Source organism: Synchiropus splendidus, chromosome 1 (assembly GCF_027744825.2).
Source record: "Synchiropus splendidus isolate RoL2022-P1 chromosome 1, RoL_Sspl_1.0, whole genome shotgun sequence".
NCBI classification, from domain to species: domain Eukaryota; kingdom Metazoa; phylum Chordata; class Actinopteri; order Syngnathiformes; family Callionymidae; genus Synchiropus; species Synchiropus splendidus.
Window position 1 is genome coordinate 66913103 of NC_071334.1, and position 17287 is coordinate 66930389.

The 17287-nt window shown below is 46.6% G+C and overlaps 1 protein-coding gene across 4 annotated transcripts in view; it reads left to right on the forward strand.

Moving 5' to 3' along the window:
* LOC128753836 (plakophilin-4-like) overlaps positions 1-17287 on the forward strand; it is a 27227-nt gene continuing 9940 nt past the window's right edge. The window contains exons 1-8 of one of the 4 annotated variants that reach the window (XM_053855969.1): positions 1-327; positions 671-846; positions 6815-6927; positions 7156-7190; positions 7500-7628; positions 9031-9185; positions 10891-11329; positions 17121-17285. In XM_053855969.1, the coding sequence (XP_053711944.1) occupies positions 712-846; positions 6815-6927; positions 7156-7190; positions 7500-7628; positions 9031-9185; positions 10891-11329; positions 17121-17285 (1171 nt within the window). In that variant the 5' untranslated portion in view covers positions 1-327; positions 671-711. The remainder of the gene's footprint in view (positions 328-670; positions 847-6814; positions 6928-7155; positions 7191-7499; positions 7629-9030; positions 9186-10890; positions 11330-17120; positions 17286-17287) is intronic. The other 3 variants (XM_053855979.1, XM_053855987.1, XM_053855996.1) reach the window with 3 other exon arrangements.

A 17287-nucleotide genomic window follows, 5' to 3' on the forward strand; every position in this document is an offset into this window, starting at 1 on the left:
TCGCGTCTCTTCTGCAGCCTCAGCACCGGGACTCGGCGACCGATCGATCACTGTATCGGAAATACATCCATCGCCGCATGGTGACGTCACGCCGCTGATCGGCGGCAGCGGGCTGGTGGGCTGCTTGGTGGCCGGGGCTCGCGCTGGATCCGCTGGATCACCGGATGTAAGAAAACGGCGAGCACATACTGCAGGAGCAGCCTCTTTCTGTCGCGTCGCTGCGTGGACATGTAGCCGCTGTCACAGCCGCCTGCAGGAGGATGGATGCCTAACCGAGCGGATCCAGCCAGCTGTGGCCTGCGTGGAACAGCGTGCAACATCTGGCCGGTGAGTGGGGCGCGCAGCTCGGTCCGCTTTCAGTGCAGCTCCCGGTCCAGAGTCGAGGTGTGACCTCGTCCTTGGCCGCCTGTCAGGCGTGTGAGGGGTTCGGCCACAGTCAGATCTGTCATGTGCGCCCTTGAGCAAGGCATGACTGATGCATGCATTATTCCCTGCATGCTTACCTGCAGACCCTCTGCATTCAAAGTAAGCAAGTGAGCTTTTTAGGAGATGACATCACAAGAAATGCCTTTTTTTCCACATTGTCTTTAATCCAATTGTGCTGTTCTTCACGCTGTAAGTTGCTGCTTGGCTTTTGACAGAAGCGTGTTTTGTCTTCATCCCTCTACAGGGTCAGAGAACCAGTCAGCTCAGGACTGTTGAGGAGATAATATGGAGGAGGGGGACGCTGAGGGGGAGGTGCCCATGGCGGTCAGAGAAGGGCCAAGCGGTCATGGACTTGCTCCCAATATCATCAGCAGCAGTTCGGCCGCGACCAACAATTTACTGGCTTCTGTCAAAGAACAGGTAGATGCTGCAGTCACACCCTCATCATCATCATCATCATCATCATCTCAGCGCTCGCCTTTTAGAAACCAGGAAATGGATCTGACTGAAGCGTGTGAACAGGGTCCATGCCATGCTGCTAAGATGGTGGTGCGTTTGTGAGAGAAACAGGGAAAGCAGGAGGCACAAAGAGGATGTGAGTTGCTGGATCATGAAGTAGACAGGACGACATGCCTTGCATGACGTGTGACAGACTCCAAAAAAATGACGTCCCATACTCACAAGGATGCTGTGACGCTTCAAGTTTCAAGCCACAGGAACTCGCCTGCATCCGCTGGAGGTCTTTGGCGGCTTCTATTTTCCAGTGCTTCTGTCAAACGTCTTGTGTATGAATGGTGCCAAACGGTGCGATGTGCTGGATGTTGATGTGAACGGACAGGCTCAGACATTAACAGAGTGTCTGAGGCAGCAGCCCTGGTACTAATTAGCAAGTGGGATCTCAACTCGCAGCTTCCCTTCATCATACGTCTGCTGTGCCTCCTCCTCCTCCTCCTCCTGCTTCTCTCTGGCGTTAATTATTGCTGGCTTCCGACCCTGGATCACCTCAAGTTAGAGTGTGAATTGTGTGGTCTGGGCTGCTTGGAATGAAAAAGCATTCAACATGCAGCAGCAGCAGCAGCAGCAGCAGCTGGTACATGCTGCTCCATTCAAACCTGCGCCTCCCGTTTATGCTATGATGAATGTCCCTGACTCCATCATGGGTCCACACAGCTTTAATAGCAGGAAGGGAGGAACAGTTGAAGCAGTAACCAGGACTTGTTAACCTCAGCGAAGACGGCGACGCTCCAACAGGAGTCAGTAAGGAGGAAATATGGGCGTGATTCCTCAGCTTCAGCCTGATTTTCTGTCGGTAAAATGCCAAATCTGCTGCCTGCGGTAATAAGCAATCAAAACGCACCCAGTTGTTGTGTTCGGGCTGTCAAGCTGCCATGTTTTCAGATAAACAGTGACAGATGTGAGGAGGATACAGGAGCCCAGAAACTTCCAGAGAGATGGAAGTGTGATGAAGCCAGCTACAGTTGTGGCTGTTGAAGTCTAATTGCTGCAAAGCTGTGCAAAGTTGTTGAGTTGACGCCGTGTTATTTTGTGCACTGGGGTTTCTGTGTGCGCCTTAGCTACCAAGGCTGTATGAATGCTGCTTGTGAATAGATCAATGCGAGCGTTTGCTTATGCATCAAGGCTTGTTTCAAGTTGGACTGAGGCGTTTGCGATTGGCCTCATAGGATCCTGAAAGGTCTAACAACGGTAAAGTATTCAAGTTGAAGGGCTCAAAATATCTCTAGTGCATGATTGAGGTTCAGCTTTTTGGATGGCAAATATTTTTAAATAGTCAAAAAAATGGATGTAGCTGGTAGGGTAGTTGTGGCGATGATGGATCTATGCCTGTGCTTCAAGAGGAGGTGAAGCACAGGTAATACATGTACGTTCAAACTGACCACTTTTTGCTCAAACTTGCCTTGCAATGGTTGACTGGTATCACACTCTGATAGGACTCTTCTCTCCTGCTAACACAGAGCATCTATTGATTTTTTTAAAGTCGTGACTTGGGCTGTGTTTCAAATCTTGCCCCCTGGTGCGACTGAATCCAACACCCCTGGTTTAAAGCCCTCTGCATGTGAGGTTGTGACTCCAGCTCTGGCTGTGTCAGGAGAAGAGCCTGGAATTGATCCTCTCTTACCCGGTCACCAGTGTTCAGCATTGGTGAAGCTGCAAACTCTGCTGTAAATTTTCCTGCCTTGAAGATGAGAACTGGAATGTGATGATAGTGTATATACTAGTAGGAGCAATGTGACTGTAGACAAAATGTTTGCTGTTGAATGAAACATTTCCAATGAAGGTCCCCATGTCTATGAAGATGACAGGAACAATCGAGGTGCCGCTCAGACGCCTCTCTTGATCCGTGGAGTCAACACGTATCTAGTCTGATATTCGGCGACTCGGCAGCTCCCAGATGGAGAAGCACAGACCCTCTGAATGAAAGTGACGCATGGTGCCACTGGAATAGAACCGGCACGCTCAGCAAAACCTTTCCCCGGATAGTGTGAGACGCATACAAGCAGCACGCCTCTCATCGCCTTGAACCAGCTCCACATAAACACTCTGACATCATCAGTTGAGTGACTGGCCGCGGCACATTCCTTATGTTCTGCCTCCTTAATCCGGCTGTTGGCTCACCGTCTAAACTTAAAGGTTCCACCTGCTTTGAAAGTGAAGTCAAGGTTCATTTTTGCTGCTTTCTGCATCTGCCACAGTCAGGCTGGGCGGAATCACAGGCCTGTGACGGCTTGTCCTAGCTGAGCGCGGAGCGGAAGCTGTCTTGTCTTGAATTACACAGGAGAACAGGAAGAGAAAAACATCACTGGGATGCTGTTTTTCAGATCCCGCCTGCTGCTGCATCCTCGGCGTTTCCTGGTGTTACTTACCCTTTCGCCTTCATCCGTTTCATCGACTGCGTGACTGCACAGCGGCTTTTGACAGCCCACGTAGAATCCGCACAAACTTGTTGCTTTCCGTCGAGGTGGGCGTTCGCATGTGGAAGGTTTGCATTTATTTGGGAGCCGGAAACAGGGCCGGCTGTACGGTGCACCTGGACGGATGACTGTCTGCAGGACTTTGAACCTTTAAATGATAAGCCTTTTGAGAGTGTTCCCAAAGTGCTCGGGAACTGGGCCGAACATGATCACAGATGCCAATGAGATGAGCGATTTGACAAGACGTGGCGGCACGTGGATGCGGTGGTTTGCACGGAGAAAAGCTCTTTGTCACACGGCCCTGGAAGCCATGGCAAATCAACCTCTCTGTGGCAGCTGGCGCCAGACGTCGCCTGGCACAAGTCTGTGTTGGCCCTCGCGGGGTGAGGCGTGACATCACGAGGTGATGCAAGGGGAGGATGTGACTCTGACACAAGATGCTGTGGATGAGTCAAAGCTAATCTAAACTTTGAAACAACACCTGCATATGATGCCTGAGTCACTTTCATAGATCCATTCACAAGATGAATCACATATGGCTGCTGTGATTCTGCAATATATTCCACTTACTTTTGACAATCGCTTTGTTTGTCCTGCAAACATCTGAGGAAAGATCCCTTTGAAAAATGTATGGAGTCAATTGAAAAGCTTTTCTTCTCCGCTGTGAAATCCAATCCCTTCCCTAAACTCGGCCTTTCATGCAGTTGAGCTATTAATATTTTGTAATAGTTTTCAGCCTCGGAGCTGTATCAGCCCTATAAACGGCCAAACAGCGCTCCAATTAACTTGGAAAAATGGCTGCAGAAAAATCAACACAGCAAATTCTGCGGTGTGTAGCCAACCCCCTCGTGGGTGTCATTAAAATGTAATGCAGCCATCTTTCCTCTATAAGTGTCTCGCTGCTTTTGGATCTGTGCAAGTCGGTGTGAATTATACGCACCTTTGAAATTGCCGTGCGTCTTTGTTTTCATCTCCTGTGGAAAGCAGGTCAGTCATGTGGCCTCCAGCTGAGGGCTGGACTTTATCGTTGGAACGGATGAGGACAAACAAAATAAATAATGAGACAATAAAATAAGTCGCAGCACACGTCTTACTGTAAAGGCCGCGCGTGTTCCGCCACCAGAGATGACCCACATTCAAATGGGCTTTTTTATCCAGAGATGTAAGCAGATGCGAAGCTGCTCGCATGGAATTACATGTCTTTTGTGCTTTTTGAAGGATTATTACGAGTGGTGGTGTGTTGCATGAACACACTAGCAAAGAGAGAGTATCTTTGAAATGGACCTTAAAGATGCACGTGCTGCACTACTGCCCAGCAAAGGCAAGAAAAACATGGTGAAACCGGGCCATGGAAGAGTCTCATCTCCTGTATCTGTTGCTGTTGATCTGCTGCGTCCTCATCCCTGTCAGTGTTTAACAAACAAAGCATTTCTCATTATTCACAACTTTGCAAGATTCAGAAGCGCCCTCATACAATTTCAGTGACTCAGTGTTTCCTCCCGCAGTTGCCATCGGCAGCTTGAATTTATTCCTAATTTGTACACATCAATTTGTTTTGCTTGACTGTGACAGGAGGAAATATTGGTTTTGTCTCAGCACATAAGCCATTTGTCTTTGTTTCAATGAGTGTATACAAAGAGCAGGGTGCCCTCTTTCCAGAGGTACCTGTAGTCCACTTCTTCTTTAGCTGAAACAGAACAGTTTCAGATAAAAATGTATGTTTCAAACGACAAATATATGGCATTTTAACAATGTATTTATGTGTTTATATTAACATGTTGTTTGTATTCCTACATGATGAGCAACGTTACTACTCTTAAAAATATATCATCACAATTTAAAAAACAAAACAAAGCAGACATTTCTCTGGAAAATCACACTGCTTGTTGTGAAGCTGCAGAGTCGCCTGCAGACCTGCAGCCACAGCCACCATTGCAGTCGTGCAGCAATATTTCTCTGTTAAGGAAAATGACAACCGAATTGCAGTCCAGCAAAACAGAACTCTTTGCGTCAAATCTCTGCGCCGTGTGTACAACAAGCTACTGAGCCGTGCCTGTGAGCCCCTTCCAGTTTCAACTGATCACAAATGTAAAAGTATTAAAGCAGCTTTTAAAAAACAAAACTGACTCACATGTCATCTTGTCAAGATATTAGCTGCTGCATTTCGCAGTAACAAATAAGTTTTAGTTCAATTTCCACAACCACATGACATGACACAAAGCGCAGACTGAGATGATGGTTTGAGGAGCGCTGTCGCTGTGGTTCTTTCTGTAATGCTGTGACTCATGTTAAACTGCTGACTCGCTCTTTGCTGCTGCTGGATCCTGCAGCCTGCGCTCCGTCTTCAAAAATTCAATTTATCCATAGCGTTTTTGGAGAATGGCAAAAAAGTGTTCCCCTCCCTGACATCCGTCGTTCACAGCAATAGCTAGCCACGGTTCAGAAGATGCTTTGTGAAGTTCGGAAGTGTCGCCGCTTGACATCACGAAAGCGAATGGATCACATCGTGGGTTCACGTATGATAGGCTGTAGTTTTAAGTGACTCGGAAATGGATGAACTTTCACACCGCACCATATGTTAAGGTGACATTTCATCTTGCAAACTACTCTTTTGTGTGTGTTTATCTGAGTGTCTGTTGGACTAAGCGGGTCATGTGACAGGCTGGTGACCTGTCCAGGGTGTCCCACGCTGTTCACCAGTCCACAACATGGATTTCACCTATAGAATCGACCCTTGTCTCTGGTGCTATGTGCACTGCTCTGGAGCCCCCCTCCTTATTCAAACTGAATTGCATTCTTATATTTGCTTTGATATTCTTTCCCTGGATGTATCAAACATGTTCCAAGACTGTTGGCTGTTTCCATGGCAACAGACATGGGGAAAATATCCACTGATGTTGCGGTCGGCTTTCAGGATCTGGGCCTGTTTAATTACCTCCTGACAATAATAAACATGTTTTTCCTATCAAATTGCCAGAAAGCACAGCTCTATGATGTCTATAAAAACGTACTGTACGTACTGTTTTTTGGTAAATCTTGGTGAAGGGCCTCACCTGGTCACCGTCAGCCAGGGCGTTTCCATGGCGAGAGGTGTTCTCCTCACAGTGTCAGCAGCTCCCCGGCCTGTCTTTAATGGCTTTGAAGTGCTTCCAGTTGAACCCCGTAGGATTCAGCGCAGCACCGACTCATTACGGTGGAATATCTGTGGTGTTGCAATAAATCATCCGCACACAATCGTACGTTCTTCTGCTGGGGTTGGAGCTAAAGACAGTTACTGCTCCGTTTAACAAACCCAGAATCTCAGTGAGCGCTGTTAAATAAGAAGTCCCGGAGCGAGATCCTGGCCTGTGAGGAGTCGAGCGAGGTCCAACCTCTCTTTGCCTTAATTTGAACTGACGTCAGTTTAGAGGAGCTTAAACGCCCTGTCACTGACCCAGTGGTTTCCATCTCCAACGCAGGAGCTCCAGTTTGAGAGGCTGACTCGAGAGTTAGAAGAAGAGCGGCAGATCGTGGCCAGCCAGCTGGAGCGATGCATGCTGGGAGCCGAGTCGCCAGCAGGAGAAAGTAGCAGGTCAGTTTCACTCATGTGTTCTTGAGAAAAAGAAGCCTCTCGGGACTATTTTACACCGACTGCTGCAGCTTTGTCAAACACGTTATTATCGCTATTCTATTATCATGCTGGTTTCATGCGACCTGTCTGAAGTCATTGTTCACTGCAACAAAGCCGAGTGTAGTTTCATATAGAGAGAGAGAGAGAGAAACAAAGCTGATTGATCGGTCTCACTTCTTTCCTTCGCAGCTCTTCTGAGAAGTCGTTCGCATGGAGATCAGCAGGTATTTCTTCCCTTTCAGCTGTTCAACCTGAAGGTATTCGTTCTTACAGTGACTGATGACAGCAAATAGTGGTTTGAAGTTGCGTATGAATTTGTAATAAAATGCCTTCTGCCGGTGGCTGTGTTGTTTATGGAGCCGGTTCATTTAGTGCTCTGACACAGGTTTGTTCTCTTGATCCATAAACCATCAACTTTGAAAACAAATAGATTTAAAGTAATTGTTGCTGTAGTTTGCAGTTGCTGCAATGGTGGCCCCTCCTGATCATCCAACAGTTGCGGACAAGCTAACAGTCTTATTGCCTGTTGGCAGGCGACTCACAGGGTGGCACCCTGGAGTCCAGCGGATGTCCGACCCGCCAGCTTGAGGCCGAGGACGAACTCTTCATGCGAGAACCGGACCGGGCCTCCCTGCATGACAGTGAGGGTCTGTTACAGCAGTGTAATAAAACTTTGGATTCTATAGTTGCAGGGGTGAAAGTGCTCCAGTGAAGAGTGAACTGTTGCTGCGTGAAGTGCACAGAACACTGTTTGTCTTGTCTGTTAGACCTCAGTGTAGATCAGGAAATTTTACTGGACCGTCTCCACTGCTGGGAATCAAAGGAAACAATCGCTGGTTCCAATCATATCTCTGAGACAGGAGATCTTCAGTCACCGTAGGGACCTTCTTTTCATCCTCAGATGTGCTTGTGGTGTGCCACAAGGTTCCATTTCAGGTCCCATTCTATTTCCTATCTACACGCTACCTCTCAGACAAATCACCCAGCGTCACCACATGTCTTTCCGCTGCTCTGCGGATGACACACGCTCTCAAGTTGGCTGGTTTCCTGGGCTGTCTTGATGATGCCACTGGCACCAAACTCCTCCCCGGCACCAACAAGGAATCAGCACGTTACCACAGTGTCGGCTTCTCTGCACACTTTAGAATCAGTTACACAGTAGAACTGCTGCCAGCCAGCCAGGATCCTCAGACCCTCAGATGGATCCCTGCTACTTGTTCCGATGTCTACACTTCAATCTAGAGGAGACAGAGCCTTTTCTGTCAAGGCTCTTCCACTCTGGAACTCTCTGCCAGAAGAGATCCCAAACACAACTTGTCCCTCCACCACTAGAGCTCTGCTAAAACACTCACAGTCACATTCACGCAATATCGTACAAACATCTTTATTATTATTATTATGATCATGGAATTGTTTGTTATGACTACACATTGTATCATGTAGGTGCAGATAAAACAAAAAATCTTCCCTGTGAAAGACATTTCAGATGTAGTTCAACTGTGTTATTTGGTGCCAATAATATTTTTTGTCTGGAATTCACCAACCAAAATTCATCTGTTAATATTTTACATACATCTTCTAGTCCGCTTTGTCCTCCAGAGCTGTGCCAAACTCAGCATCGACAGGCGACAGGCAGGGGACACCCTGGACAGGTTGCCATCTCATCTCATCACAGGGCAACACACATATGGACAAACAACCATTCGCTCACACATTCACACCTATAGGCAAATAACGGGGCTCAACTAACCTGAACCCCAAATGAGCACGGACTGTGGACTGAGGGAAGAACCTGGAGAACATGCAAACTCCACCCAGCTCTCAAACCTGCTACAGGGGGATTTAAGCCAGCGTGATGGATTCCGCACAGTGACGTGCAGATGGTTCCAGGCACAGCGAAGCAGCTCAAAGCACTTTTCAAAGTGTGTTTATTTATAGCCAAAATGCCTTTTATGAAGTTGAAAACACGCTGTATGCAAATGATCAAACTGCCCTGACTGTTGGTGACGTCTGATCACACTGAAAGCATGGGCGTCCTCACCCTCTCCTCTGTGCTGCCGGCAGGCTCTGGGGGTCACTCCGCTCACATGACTTCCTACTCAGACAGTGGCTACCAAGACAGCAGTGTCAGTTACTACAGCAACCAGAACGTGGTGCGCTCGGAGCCTCGCGCCTCCATTTCCAGAAGCCCGAGAGCCGAAGGACAAACATCTGGGCAGGTAGGCCTGAGTCAACCCGTATTTGACATTGCTTTTGTCTGTTCTAGTGAATCGTGGGAGCGAATTGTCTTTTTGTTTTAGCTGTCTGCGGGAAGCATTCATTTTGAATTACAATGAAAATTTTAGATGCATTTCAAATGAAACAGCAGCTGGATCGCACGCTTAATTCTTTATTCAAGGCTCCTTTCACAACAGCCAGCTGAGCCAAAACCCAGATTATGACATTAGCTCCTATCCTGCATTAGGCTGTGTGAGAGAATTTGGATTTGCCAAAGCGCTTCCTCTATTCCACTGTAATCGCCATGTTGTGGCAGGTAGTTTTTGTCACCCAGAAAACTAAAAATAACGTTGGTCCTCTGACTGAAATATTCTAACACTGAGGTGCCCAAAGTCAGGCCCACTGTGACCCTTTGCTCGGATTTATCCGGAGGAAGAGAAATAGTACTTATTTCATCAATATATATATAATATAAGATATTATATTCTATTCCATATGTATTGTAAATCAAGTTAGTATAGACCTGAATTAAAAGTAATTCATTCTGAATTTGCTTGATCGGTTCATATTATCTCTTCTATAATGAGATTTCTTTTTATCAGCATGTCCTCAAAATATACGAATAAAAGATATTGAGGGAAAAAAAACTTTTAGTCACAGTAAGTGCCTTATTATATCTACATATTTATATCTATATATTTCAATATTTATGATTTATATTGAGAATATCTGAATAAAAACACAAAAATGTAAAAAATAAACAGATTTTAAGCATGTAATGTCTGTACACTTTTGCCTATTTTAGAATATCTATGTAATAATGTTACAATAGAGATTCCTCCTCTACTTCTGTCCTTCTCTCTGTGGGCTTGACAGCTCCTCACAACAGACATGGTATATAATATATAAACATAATTGTCCACTCCTAATAGTTCAGTCAGCCCCACGCGACGTAAGGCGGACCGTTTTTACCAGTTCTCGCCAACAGCAAAACCCCCTGAAGTGTCTTCTGCTGCAGCAGACAGCTGTTAAATTCAATTATCATTTCCATAATTTACTGAACTGTTGCTCGCGTCCTTCACTGGTTGTCAGTGGTTTAAAAAAATAGACAATAAGCTTAGCATTTTCTTTTGGTGGAGACACCAAACTGTCAACAACTCGTGCACAAGCACTGCGAAATTACCTTTATGGTTAGTGGAAAGAAAAATAAACACAGTCGTCGCTTACATGTGACTGCTTTCTTTGTGCTAATGATCAGAAGCTGTTTGTGTGACAGTAGGACTGAATGGCAGATAAAAGTGATCCGATTTTCATTTTCCCGGTGATTTATTCCGACGCCCAACAGCCTGACTGGCTTCATGTCGCAGCTCCTAATTTCTCTCAGCAGCTCGCGAGGCTTTGATGGATTAAGGCGGTGCAGATCAGCATCCAGTAGACTGAAAAGTCTTGTCATTAAAGAGCGTTTTACACTTTGTAATAAGGACACCATATCGAGGAAAAAGTCAGACACCATTCCCTCTCACACCGTGAGAGATTTGAGCGTTTCATTACCGGAGTTTGGCTGTGTTCGGCGCCGCGCTGTGCCGTGGCCCTCATTTACATTTTAGCGGTATCATTGCATTTCGGTACATGGACCACACTGTCTTATGTATGTGTGTTACTGTCTTGCAAAGGTCACTTGTTGACGGTCACTTCCTTCCACTTCAGGCTGCTGGAAGAGTGCTGCGGCGAATGTCCTCCCTGCCCTCCAGGAGCCAGTCTCCGGGCGGCACCGCTGGCACCGTCTCACCCTCCCGCATCTCCCTGCGAACTTCCCAGGGCAGCACCTATGACTCGCCCATCCTCTCAGAGCCCAAACCTTTAGCCACCATCTTTCCTGGCACCACCATGCCACCCTCCTGCCCATCACACTCTTCTCCCACGGACGGCACCCCAGCTCTGGGTGGAGCTGGCGGCCGGCTGGGCTCCACTCTCTCTCTGATCGAGGGGAGGGGTTTCACCGGATTACCGCTGCGCTCCGGGATGACGGCTGTGCCGCAGCACTACGGCTCAACCCTTCCACGGCAGAGCCAGTCGCTAGCTTACGGAGCTGACCCCTACGGCCTCTACCAGCGCAGCGCCCTGCCCCGGCCTGATAGTCTCATAGGTCAGTGCCAGATCCCGCTGAAAGTGCATGTGCATGTCAGTGATGGCCCAGGAGGAAACACTACGCTGGCCTCACTCTGTCGCATCGACAACTGCTGTTGAGCTGCCGAATCATTAAGATTGAAAAGAAATTTGAATCTGATTTACATTCGCCAAACAGCTACATTGAGTCACAACCTCTCTGAGATACTTAACTCTTTCACTTTCACTTCACAGTGCCCATCAAATACTCTTTCATATATTAAAACAATGGAATTAAGTCAGCAACAAACCGAGCAGGGCCGATGTATCAAACACAGGAACATAGAATGCAAATAAATACAACAATACAATACAAAGTGTTTGCCTAAAGTGCCATTTATTTGGTTTATTCCCACATTTATTTTTGCAGCTGCTTCTTATACACATTCTGCGAATGTATTCAGCAACTGACCTCCTTACCTATAATAGAAATGAATTTGTTCTCACAAGTGGTTCCTTAAAAACAAGCTCTTCCTTTTGATCTTCATTCCGCCTGTAAGTCGTCTCTGGCTGGTTTAAATTAAAACAATCCATTAAAGATAAATGATCTCAGCAAGTGCGGAGATAATAACCTGCAGCTGAACCATTATTTGAGCTAATTCATGACAGTTTTCGACGGTCTCCATAACAGGAGCATTTATAGCGCAACAAAATTGAACCGACTCTCAGTGGCTCATTTACTTTGATAGAGTTTTAAAAGTCAAATCCCTGTAAGTCACAAGATGTTTTGTGAGATGAGAGAGTCTGGATCTCTGCATACGCACACGTGTTCAAACAAATTCCTTCTTCACACTTTCAACAAGTAGCATCTCACCTGTTTACTTGCCATCGATTTCCCTGTCAAAATAATATGCCTTTGTTTCACGAGCCACTTTTACTGAGCAGCAGCTTTTTCCTCTGAGGGTGTGAAAATCAATACACAGAGCTCTCGTTCGACCGCACATCATTTCGCTGCAGCTTCAGTTTTGGCATGAGATTTGAGCTCACGGTTGTGTCGGATGTGCTCCTTGCTGTTTTTGGTTCAAACCTGTTTCTTGGGAAACGCTGTGTTTTCTATACACGATGGGGAAAAATGTTGTTGGCTCATGTAAATCTGGGTCGGTCTCAGCAAATGCTTTCTAAATATCTGAAAAATTCCACTGTAGCAGGAACAGAATTAGCGTGAACTCAAAAGAGACCAGCAGTTCTAGGACGAGGTCATGGCAGCCTTTGGTCATTGGGGTAGACGATCAACTGAATAACACATAATATTAACAATTCTTGAAAGAGGTCACTGCGATTCTTGGTTACGTTGGACCTGGGAAACACATTTACTCCCAAGGTGTCGAACTGTGACTATTTTCTGGAGGTCTTTTGCATCCCAGTGATGCCAAGGACCACCTTCTGTGTCGTCTGCTGACCCAAGACTTACCATGGAAGCAAATGTTTCATCTTCAGCGGCAGACGTCACAGACATTACGTCATGAAAATGGAAGATCAAAGGTTAGGGTTATGACATGTGGTGGCGCTGCTTTCACTCTGTCTTACTGCTTTTATAGCACCTCAAACGATAGTAAGGTATAGTAATATAAGGTATAGGTATACTAACATGTTAGCGCTGTCTGCCTACAGCTGCTCAGTACCTCGGTTCTTGACCACAATCCATTCCAGAAGGCCGTTCGAGAATTTGTTCGAAATCTGAATTGATTTTCCCATTACAAGGAAAAAGAAACAATGCATTCCAAGCCTTAAAATAGTCTTTTGTAGGAGTGAATGTAGAGTGTCTGCTGCAGGTGGCTGTTCCTCTATGTGTGTGGCCGCTGCATGTGGGAGGGGTTGCGGAGTGAGTGACGTCTCTCCAGAAGTGAAGAGGTGCCCGGTGCGTGTCCAGCTCTGAATGTGAGCTTCTGTGCAGTTTGGCTGTGACAAAGTCATAAACCAAGTCACGCTCTGTCCCAGACTGGCCTCATCCCTGTCCCAGCTCCAGCCAACAACATCAAACCCTGGAGTGAGCGCTCCAGCACCTCCCCTGTGACACTCTACCACGGTCCAGTGCGGAGACAGGAAAGGTTTTACACCTCAATATGAAGAAAAAACAGTCAGTAAATGTAGCTAACGGGACACGTCTGCATACAGAGGCTGCGTTATACACAATAACAAAGCGCGTCGTGGGTCAGCTTTTTTTGGGGGCGCTCGAGTTCTGGATTTTCGGTCGAAATCAGAATTAAAAAAATCTCGAAAATTTTTGTTCGAACTCCGTTTTGTTCGAAGTCTGGGACGTTCGAAAACCGAGGCACCACTGTTTATATATATATTTATAAATATATATATATATATAATCGGAACCTGGCAAATATCAAATTGTGCCAAATGCATATTGTCCCAGCCCTAATATATACTGTATACTATATGTATGAGTTTTATGGGTCACAAGCTGAAAAGGTCTGGGCTCCCCAGATCGAGGGCTTTCTGACTGTTGATTGCTGGCAGGTGTGACAGCAACAGGCAAGTCGATGGGATGTGGAGGTTCATGACAGGTCGATGACACTATTCCAGTGAAGAGCTGTTGATGCAGGACGTGTGAGAGGAGGTGTGAGACACGGTGGATTTCTTGGTGTGACATTTATCGATCTCTGGCAGTTGATCTCCCACCAGCAGTGGGGATTCACAAGTGGCTGCAGCATGTTGACTCTCAGCCGCGTCACTGTCACTGCGCTGACTGGACCTGATGCACTTCGGTCAAAGCAGCTTGTTGGAAGTGTATCTGCAGAATGGTTTGTAATGCGGAAGCAGGCGCGGGGTAATGCTGCGGGAATGTTAGTATTCTTATTAAATAAAGCCAGCTATCGTGATTCTGATCTCAACTTCTGTCTGTGACCTCAGGGAAATGAAGAAAGCGTGACGCTCAAGTGTTCTCTCCCAGAGATTCTGATATTTGTTATGATTTCGGCAGCATGTTTACTTCAGAATTGTGTTTGCCGAACTTGAACTTTTGATTTGATCAAGCTGTTTGAAATTGTACACTTATTTATTCATCATGATTCCATTTGAATTCCGGCTGGCTTTTGTTGAGATCAAACATTTGATTCTTGGCTGCCTAACTTGACTGTGTTAGTGTAGAAGGGTTTTTTTTCCCCCCTTTCCTTCTTGCTGATAGCAAGCGTTTATCTCAGATCTCGGATGGCTCTCTGGTGAGAAAAGAGTTTACCAAGCGTGTCTCAGATTCGACTTCCCTGCTTTTATTCCTCAATTTCAAAGCTAGTGAAGGGTTTTCCACATCAAAGGCCACATCCAGAGCCAGTGGGTTTGCACATTAAAGGACTTGTGCTATAAAGGTATACGTTGAAAACGTCAACATCAACTATAGTAACTGTTTGACTGACTGACTAGGATCTTCAAAGCGACATCTGATGGACTGAAACCAGACAAGTTTGTTCAGCTGCAATGGTGGACACATATGGGCACATCTGTTTTAGCTGTGTTTTATATATATATATATATATATATATATATATGCTTCACCGTTTTGATTTGTGCTGTTTACCTTACAATAAAGTATCTTTGGCCACTGCGGTGCTGTCGTCGCTGCGCTGCTGATGCTGCTGATGCTGCAGCACTACACTTACTCTTCTCTTCCATCCTGCCCTCTGTTGTGTTCCTAAGCCGCTTCCTCTGACCCATATAGGAGAGGGGGTGTGTTTCTGCCACAAAGCCTGTGGAGCATCAGCATGTGATTATCAGCTGATGGAACTGGAAGGCTTTATACTGCCGTCACTGTGTTGGAGGTTGCACCGTGTTCGCGTGTGTGTGTGTGTGGAGTGGAGTGGCATTAATGCATCCCTTTTGCTTTTGTTGTGCTTCTGCATGTGTGAACAGTGTGTGTGGGAGGCCGAGTCAGTGAACTAAATAAAATGCCTCCTATTCGCTGTGTGTTCTCCTGCTGAGTGCTTTTTATCCCGCGGTGATGCTAACAGGCCTAATATGCTGTGCGAGTGCATGTTCCCAGTCATGCTGTCGATCTGACATCAGCCAAACTCACAGGGTCACATGGATGTCGATGACCAAACTGCAGGTTATGTTTGATGTACGAGGCAGGGAAAGCTGGTTCACTGCCAAGTCGATTTTTATCTATTCTTTTGCAGTCGAGAGCAGGTGTTCATGGGTTGAGAATCAGTCGGTGTGGATCAGGTGTTATACAGGAAGTGAGCAGTGATCAGCTGACTTCTGTCATGACTCGACCCTCCAATGGGACACAGTGTAACTGAAAGTGCTCCTAAAACACAAACCCCCCCATCTTAACTGACTTTATACTACTGTTGTCGTCCAAGACTGTAAGACCCCGAGACTGGGTCGAGACTAAGACCAGTGAGGGCGTCGAGACCCAGACTGATCCGGAGGCATCAGTCTATTAGTCGTATTGACACGCACGTTTCCATCTTACTGCAGAAGAAACTGCCATTTTTTCCGAAATAAATCAAGAACTGAAATATGCTCTGTGTTCAGTTTGGTCTTGGTCACACCCCTCAATGGTCTCGGTCTTGACTCAGTCTATATCAAGTCCTGGTCTTGGACTGGGTCTCGGTCAGGATCATTTGAGGAATGATCTAATCTCACCGGGTTTGGAACCATCAACTGTGTTGAGCAGAACAGAGCTGTGTTAGAACACCGCCTTCGACTGCTGTGGGAACTCATGGCCAGAACCAGTCAGCACAGAGACCAGCATTACGCCGAGTCGCCACACCACCAAGTGACGAACCTGTGAGAACTGCTCCTGGAGAGGAGAGTCACCTCAGATGTTGAGGATAGCTTCACTTCCCTTGCCTCAGAAATCACGAGTGGGATGAGCTAGGATGAAGAGGGCAGAAGGGCCAGCATGAGCTCAGCATCTCTGACTCATCGCACCAAAGCACAGACTTCCACCGGTCTTTGTGTTTCTTGGCCCAAACAAATCTCTGCTTGTAGCTTTTTCCTACTTGGTTTCATAGCTGCTTTTGACTGTATCGATTCGTGCACTCTCCTCTGTACTGTGGAGTCTGCTTCTACAGCTCTGTGTGACATTTGTCTCTGCCATAATCTGAGCTGCTTTTAAGTTGTGAGTTCAGAGGCTGAACTTGTCCTCCGCAGCACAGCGTCCACCTCATGTGAGCCATGGTTTTTGGACTTTCTAACTGACCGACTGTTTGGAAGTACTGAGGGACTGTTGTTTCTCTGTAGCTCACTGCTTAGTTCTGGTGTTGCAGTGGCAGTCACACATGTCAGCTGGGTACCAACCTTCTGCTCAAGGTCCCAGCCCATTTCAGAGGGGAACAAATTCCAAATGAACCCTGACATCACACTCCTTTGTAGTGAAAACTCCCACATCATGAAGCTCTCTGAGAGAAGACCAAGGGCTGCGCTGAACAATCTCAAGTCTGTTCAGTTGGCAAAACGTTTTTCTTCGCTCCATCATCCCTAGTACATTGCTTCATGTTTTCGGTGTGTAGTAAGGATAAAGAAGCACATACTGGATGACCAAAAGTCACTTCTGACATACTGTATGCAAATATGTTTCTCAACAGAAGGCAAACGACAACTGACTTTGTTCTCCTTCTGTCGAGCAACTGATAGGAATCAATAGACGCTACCAGACTAGCAAAAACCACTCGACATGACTTGTTTTTGCATGTGATTTTGTCTCTCTGAATACGACAAATAAGTACAGAAGGATGACAACCAAGGAGGGAAACCATGAGGTCTTTTCTCATGCTGCAGGACAGTTACTCCAAAACAATTGTGTGTTTTTGCTGTGGCAGGACTCAACAGCTCATACGCCAGCCAAGCGGGCCAGATCGACCCGGAGCTGAGGGCCGCGTTGTCTCCCGACTGCCACATGACGCCAGTGTTCGACGAGCGCTCCTTCCACAGCCCCCTGTACCACAGCCCAACCCACGAGCCGCAGGGATCCCTCTACCAGACAGGT